This window comes from Setaria italica, chromosome IX (genome assembly GCF_000263155.2).
Source record: "Setaria italica strain Yugu1 chromosome IX, Setaria_italica_v2.0, whole genome shotgun sequence".
Lineage (NCBI taxonomy): Eukaryota > Viridiplantae > Streptophyta > Magnoliopsida > Poales > Poaceae > Setaria > Setaria italica.
Window position 1 is genome coordinate 38,453,209 of NC_028458.1, and position 6,845 is coordinate 38,460,053.

The window sequence follows — 6,845 nt, forward strand, 5'->3', positions numbered from 1 at the left end:
GATGATATAGGAGCTAAGACCCATCAATAACTAGCTCACTGCGAAAACTAGCATGATTGCTGATCAACTTGCTTCTGCATTTTCACATGCCAAAATGTTGTCCTGTCTCGCCCTCATAACTGGCGCATCAATGGACAACCAAGCAACGTTCAACCCCATCGAATCACACACATGCATTGCTGCATTCATGCACGCATAACGCCAAGCACGATGGCATCTTTCTCCCGTGATCGATCAGCTATAAAAAGCCATGCCAAACTCCTTGAGAAAACCATCCCAAAAACACATACGAGCACGCAGTAGCACAAGGTCACCACTATCTTACTCACGATCAGACGACTGCACTGATCACCAATGGCTGCCAAGCTCGCCCTCTTCCTGGCCCTGAGCCTCCTCTTCGCCGCCGCCGCGCACGGCTGCGCACCCTACTGCCCCGGTCCAGTCGTCCCGACGCCGTCCCACGGCCAAGGCGGGCGCTGCCCGATCGACGCGCTGAAGCTAAGGGTGTGCGCCAACGTGCTGGGCCTCGTCAAGGTCGGCCTGCCCCAGTACGACCAGTGCTGCCCCCTGCTGCAGGGGCTCGTCGACCTCGACGCCGCCGTCTGCCTCTGCACTGCGATCAAGGCTGACGTCCTCGGCATCCACCTCAACGTGCCCGTCAGCCTCAACCTCATCCTCAACAAGTGCGGCAAGATCTGCCCGGCCGACTTCACTTGCCCTCCGTAAGATGGGAGCTGATGAAATGAGCTAAACCCCATCATCCAAGGAACTAGGCTTGGGTCCTATCTCGCGATTCCGATACTTCATTTCTTCCAACGGCGACATGTCTGCTGGGCTATTGCACAATCAATAAGTTTGTTATAAATTCTTTCACTGTACCTTCGATTTGTACACTTGTATGGAGTTGTACCATTTTTAATTGTCGATAAGAAATGCTCACTTTTTCTTGGGAGAAAGAGGAAAGAAATATTCATGGTCAATTACACGTATATGCTGCACGTCGGTTATATTTATGTCTACCCAAATATTCTACATGGTGAGGAACCAAAATTTGGTATAAGCACCAGATTTTGGTATCTCATCTATTTGCAAAAAAGTTAAAAACGCATACGCCCCTATAATACACATGCTGACATGCACACCTATCACTTTGAGCACCTTCAAAGAGATTGGACCACGAAGTCACCCCTCTTCTGTACGAGGAGTCATTACTAGAGAAATGACCTTTCATCCAGCATTTTAGTAGTGGTCGGAATTAGACCCGGTACTAATGTGAGCATTAGTACTGGGTCTAACATATAGTTCCCCGTGACCCCTTTTAGTACCGGGTGTTACCCCGTGGGTGGAGGGTGGTGGGCGACGGGGCGAAGGCGGGAGGGCGGGGTGGCGACGGGGCTGGCCGGGGGCGGGCGGATGTCGGTGGGAGGAGGCGGGTGGGAGGGCGGCGGGGCTGGGTGAGATTTTATTTTTTTTTATTTTTTAATACCCCTTTAGCACCGGTTATTTCAACCTGTACTAAAGGCCTCCCTTTAGTACCGAACTAGTAGTACCGGTGGCACAACCGGTACTAAAGGGGTTCCTAACCGGTACAAAAGGCCATTTCCTTAGTAGCAACGTCACCTACCATTGAAAAAATAATGTTGTTTACTCCTAAAATAAATCCATGCTATGTTCAGGACTCTAAATTTATGCATAGTTTGCCCATCTTACTATTACTAATTGGAGGCTCCTTTTGAATCCTCCACATAAAGGCACCTAGGAATTCTAGATGGACACTGTAGAAAAAGAGATAAATACTACAAATTCTCTCAAAAATCAAAACATCTTGCCTTCAATTCGGTAGCTCAAATCATCATAGCCATTGGATCTATTATAATTTTTTAAAAAATTACCCACCTATGCTATTATGAAAATAGCCTAAAGGAACACCTAAATCTATATCTAAATTACCCACCATTGCTATTATATAAAATAAAATAAAATAATCCCCTTATCTTCATGCAAATTATCCACTTATGCCACTATAAAAAAACTTAAAATAACCCCCTAAATTTGCATTTAAATTGCGCACCATAACATTATATGAAATAATTTAAAATGGCTTCTTAAATTTGCATCAAAATTACTCACATTTGTCATTATTAAAAATTTGAATCCAAATTACTTTCATTAAAAAATATAACCAGAGGTATGCAAATGTACGATTTTAAATTGTCTATTTCTTACACTGCTGGTATAGAACATAATAATCAAGGTATACACAAATGATGTGTCACCATTTATAAATATATAGAGAAAGTGATTAGAATACAGATTTTCATGTTAAAATATACCTCAAACATAGAGTTCATTAAACAAATTAAAGCGCATACCTGCAACGCAAAATGAAAAAAAATAAAGATTACAAATGTGGATGAAAATATTATATATAGAGTAATTACTAACTAAAGTCTATCACAATTGGTTGAAGATAATAGAATTATATCTATATAAGTATTGTATCAAAATATTTAACAAATGAGAGAGATCAAGGCAACCATTTTGATTTCTAGCTATGTGTCCATTTTTTTAATTGGAAACTCCACATTAATTTTCAGAAGATGCACTAGGGAAAAAGATAAATACTAGAAATTCTCACAAAAATAAAAACATATGGGCATCAAACCTGTGGACTCTAATAATCATAGCCATTGGTCTATTAGATTTTCTTAAAGACAATTATGCTTTCATTCTAAAGTAAACTTCTAAACCGATATCTAAATTACCCACCTTTTCATTATGAAAAACAATTTAAAGTAACCACATAATCTTCATCTAAATTATCTATACATATCAATATAAAAATAACTTAAAATGCCCTTCTAAATTTGTATCAAAATTATCCACCTATGTCATTATTAAAAAATAACCTAAAGTAAACATCTTAATCTTAATCTAATGATCTATATGTTCGTTATACAGAAATGTTCAAAAGTAAACAAATATATGATTCTAAAATTACCTATTTCTATCGTTATTAATATAGAAATACTAAGTTAAGGTATATACGCATGATGTATGTCACCGCGTAAACCAATTATACGGGAGAAAGCAATGAAAAATACTGATCTTCGTGTTAAAGACAATGTATGGATGTGCATTGTAAAGTGAAAAAAAATATGAATGTGAATGAAAAAATATATAGAGTATTTACTAATTAAAAGTCAATCACAACTGAAGTATTGTGTTAGAATATTAAACAAATGAGAGAGTGTAGATAAATATTTTTGATTAGTAGTTAGGGATCTAATTTTTAAATAACTTTCTAATACAATAATTTTTAAATTTATTAGCCCATGAAGGAACATGGGTTGATGAACTAGTGGTAATAATTGTTATAATGGATGGTTAAAAGAAGCAACTACTTTTGTCGACGGATTGTAATAATTGTTATAATTGAATTTTGTGAAATTTTGTCGACGGATACTTATGAATTTAAGAAATGCAAGCCTGCCAAGGTATTCAAAGTACCATTTATTTCTATTTGTTACATGGACAAAAGCAGGAATATCTATATTAATCATCTCGGAGTGGTGAGGACTCCCACCGATTTAAAATCTACGGAATGGTAATTGTCCCTCAAGAACTTTTTGCTCTCACCGGCACTTGATTTTGTGAGCTACAAGTAAATATGAAGTTGACACTTCATGAGGTAAGAAAACATCAACATTTGCTCCGCAAAAAAGGAAAAAAGAATCAACATTCATTTTTTTACAATTCAAGAACAATAAGTTTGCGTTAGAGTTAGGATGACCTTTTTGTGTAATTTCAAGTACTTTTGGGGTGAGTTTAGTCCAGACAAGGCCAGTTTTTCGTGCAATGCTACATTAATTTTGAGTCGTGCATATCGAATTGGAGATAAAAAATCATAGGTATTATATAGAGACACTGCCAAAAATATATGATGCTTAGGACTACTATAAAAGATATTATGTTTCAAAAGAGTAAATATTATAAAAGTACTTTAACGATGGATTTATGGACATCTACATTATGTTGTTAATCTACACAATCTTTATGCCTCGATTATATATCTATGCTGAAAAGGTGGAACCGGATGAATAGCTGCGAGCAAATCATAGCTACTCCGTCCAAATGTAGTGGTAAGGTGAACATGCAGCGCTAGGCTGCATACATTTGTCTGGTGCGGACACGCGTGTATGGAAACCTTCTGCTAAACTTTAGCACCTGTTACATCGGATGTTTGGATACTAATTAGGAGTATTAGACATAATCTAATTACAAAACTAATTGCACATATGGAGTCTAATTCGTGAGATGAATCTATTAAGCTTAATTAGTCCATGATTTGATAATGTGGTGCTACAGTAACCATTTGCTAATGATGGATTAATTATTCTTAATAGATTCATCTCGCGAATTAGACTCCATCTGTACAATTAGTTTTGTAATTAGGTCATATTTAGCCCTTCTAATTAGCATCCGAATATTCGATGCGATTCTATTAAAGTTTAGCACCTCGTATCAAACAAGTCCTGGTCGGACGACTTTCAGACCACTGAGTTGCGTGCATTATTCATCTATACATCCTAGATTAGAGACATGGGCAGAGCCACTGCTATTTGTATAATATTTGAGCTCAGTTTCCGATGGAGCGCGTCGCGCCCATGTTATTTCACCAGCGAGTTAACACGAGTCTGGTAAGTACGGACGATATGAAAGATCAAAATTGTGTTCAAACGATATGTCCTCGTGGAAGGGTGTGTCTGGGAGACAAGTAGCTCTGCTACATCGGATATTCGGATGCTAATTAGAATGACTAAATATAAGCTAATTACAAAACTAATAGCAGAACCCCTAAGCTAAATCGTGAGACGAATCTATTAAGCCTAATTAATCCATCATTAGCGAATGGTTACTGTAGCACCACATTGTCAAGTCATGAACTAATTAGGCTTAATAGATTCGTCTCGCCATTTAGCCTAGGGTTGTGTAATTAGTTTTGTAATTAGCATATATTTAATACTCCTAATTAGTGTACAAACATCCGATGTTTAGCCCCCGTCTCCCGAACACCCCTTAATTATCCTGCAGTGAATTTGGATTTGTTCCTTAGCGAGCAAGGTTCAAAAAATATCGAGGGAATCATGCAGAGTTGCTTGCAATCAACGATTTATCACATGCAGATGCAAGATGCAACCAGCTGAAAGCATGGAGCCATGGACTGGGTGTCTGGGACTACTACTCGTGATCGCGGAGTTCATCACCGGAGACTGTGGATTCTTTGTCTCCAGACGAGTTAGTCAATTCAGGAGTTGGCATTTTTATCGTAAGTCCTGTGAGAAAAATCCACGAGCATGGTTTCGAATAATGTCTGGGTGACTGCAGATTACCAATATGTGATCAGTTTCAATAGAATTAATGGGAACTTTTGAATAGAAATGATTCCAGCTAGCACAAATATATTTCTGCGTTAATCTGTTACAGCATATGAGTCCGCCTGATGCATCAGTATAGCTAGCTCGTTGAGTGAATTTTTGACATGATTTCTCAACTTGCTTCTGTATCTCCACATGCCAAAATGTTGTCCGATCTCTCCTTTACACCTAGCGCATCCCAGGACAACCAAGCAAATGTTCAACTTGATCGAATCACACATGTATTGCTACAGTCATGCACGCATGACGCCAAGCACGAAAGCATCTCCTCCCGTGATCGATCAGCTATAAAAACCATGCCAAACACCTTGAGAAAACCATCCCAGAAGCACACGAGCAAGCAGTAGTAGCACAGTGTCTCTCTACTCCTTGCTCGCGGCACGATCACACACTCCACACATCACCAATGGCTGCAAAGCTCGCCCTCTTCCTGGCCCTGAGCCTCCTCTTCGCCGCCGCCGCGCACGGATGCGCACCCTACTGCCCCGGCCCAGTCGTCCCGACGCCGTCCCACGGCCACGGCGGGCGCTGCCCGATCGACGCGCTGAAGCTGAGGGTGTGCGCTAACGTTCTGGGCCTCGTCAAGGTCGGCCTGCCCCAATACGACCAGTGCTGCCCCCTGCTGCAGGGGCTCGTCGACCTCGACGCCGCCGTCTGCCTCTGCACCGCGATTAAGGCCGATGTCCTCGGCATTCACCTCAACGTGCCCGTCAGCCTCAACCTCATCCTCAACAAGTGCGGCAAGATTTGCCCGGCCGACTTCACCTGCCCTCAGTAAGTTGACCCAGGAGGCAGGAGCTAATCTTGCTAAAGCACGCTCCGAATGTGCGCTTGTACTCTTCCTCGCGTTTCCACATGGTGAATTGCTTGCAGCAACGACCCCGTTGTTGCACGATCGAAAGTTTGTTACCAATTCTTTCATTGTATCTTGTGATTTGATTTACTTATGTGAAATTGTATTATCATTTTTAATTGTCAAATAAGAAAAGTTCATTTTTAAAGTGATAAAAGGAAGAAAGTGTTCATTGGTTGATGGTAGATGCACAGACTTGTGGGCAGTGGCAGCTGGTATCAGAAGTTAACTAGCACTAACTTATATCTTTTTCCGAAACACAATACATGTGCAAACATTTACATATTCACACACTATAAATACGCGTATGCAATCCAACTCCTACGAGCACTTCCAAAACTGAGCTAGCGTATCTCTAGATTGATGAAATCACCAATATTATCTCACTGTTGATTGCCCATCAGCGTACTGTTGGAAGAATAGTGCCAGTTAATTTATCATATAAGTAAACGATGATCAAGTGATGATCCTAAAATTCCGACTGCATATAAAGTGCTAAACAAAATGTTAACATACATTTGACCTGTTGTTGAATCAATAAATGCAAAGCACGT

General features: G+C 40.1%; 2 protein-coding genes across 2 annotated transcripts; both read left to right on the plus strand.

Annotated features, from left to right (window-relative positions):
* Nucleotides 1-287: 287 nt before the first annotated feature.
* Nucleotides 288-985, plus strand: LOC101771472 (cortical cell-delineating protein). Its single transcript, XM_004983659.2, has one exon. It carries the CDS (start codon nucleotides 355-357, stop codon nucleotides 724-726), a length of 372 nt encoding a protein of 123 aa, XP_004983716.1. The 5' UTR covers nucleotides 288-354; the 3' UTR covers nucleotides 727-985.
* A 4,784-nt stretch (nucleotides 986-5,769) lies between these two features.
* Nucleotides 5,770-6,448, plus strand: LOC101771865 (cortical cell-delineating protein-like). Its single transcript, XM_004983660.2, has one exon. The coding sequence runs from the start codon at nucleotides 5,845-5,847 to the stop codon at nucleotides 6,214-6,216; it is 372 nt and encodes a 123-aa protein (XP_004983717.1). The 5' UTR covers nucleotides 5,770-5,844; the 3' UTR covers nucleotides 6,217-6,448.
* The last annotated feature ends 397 nt before the right edge of the window (nucleotides 6,449-6,845 follow it).

Coding starts and splice junctions, on each gene's coding strand:
- LOC101771472 (XM_004983659.2), top strand. CDS start 355: ATGGCTGCCAAGCTCGCCCTCTTCCTGGCCCTGAGCCTCCTCTTCGCC.
- LOC101771865 (XM_004983660.2), top strand. CDS start 5,845: ATGGCTGCAAAGCTCGCCCTCTTCCTGGCCCTGAGCCTCCTCTTCGCC.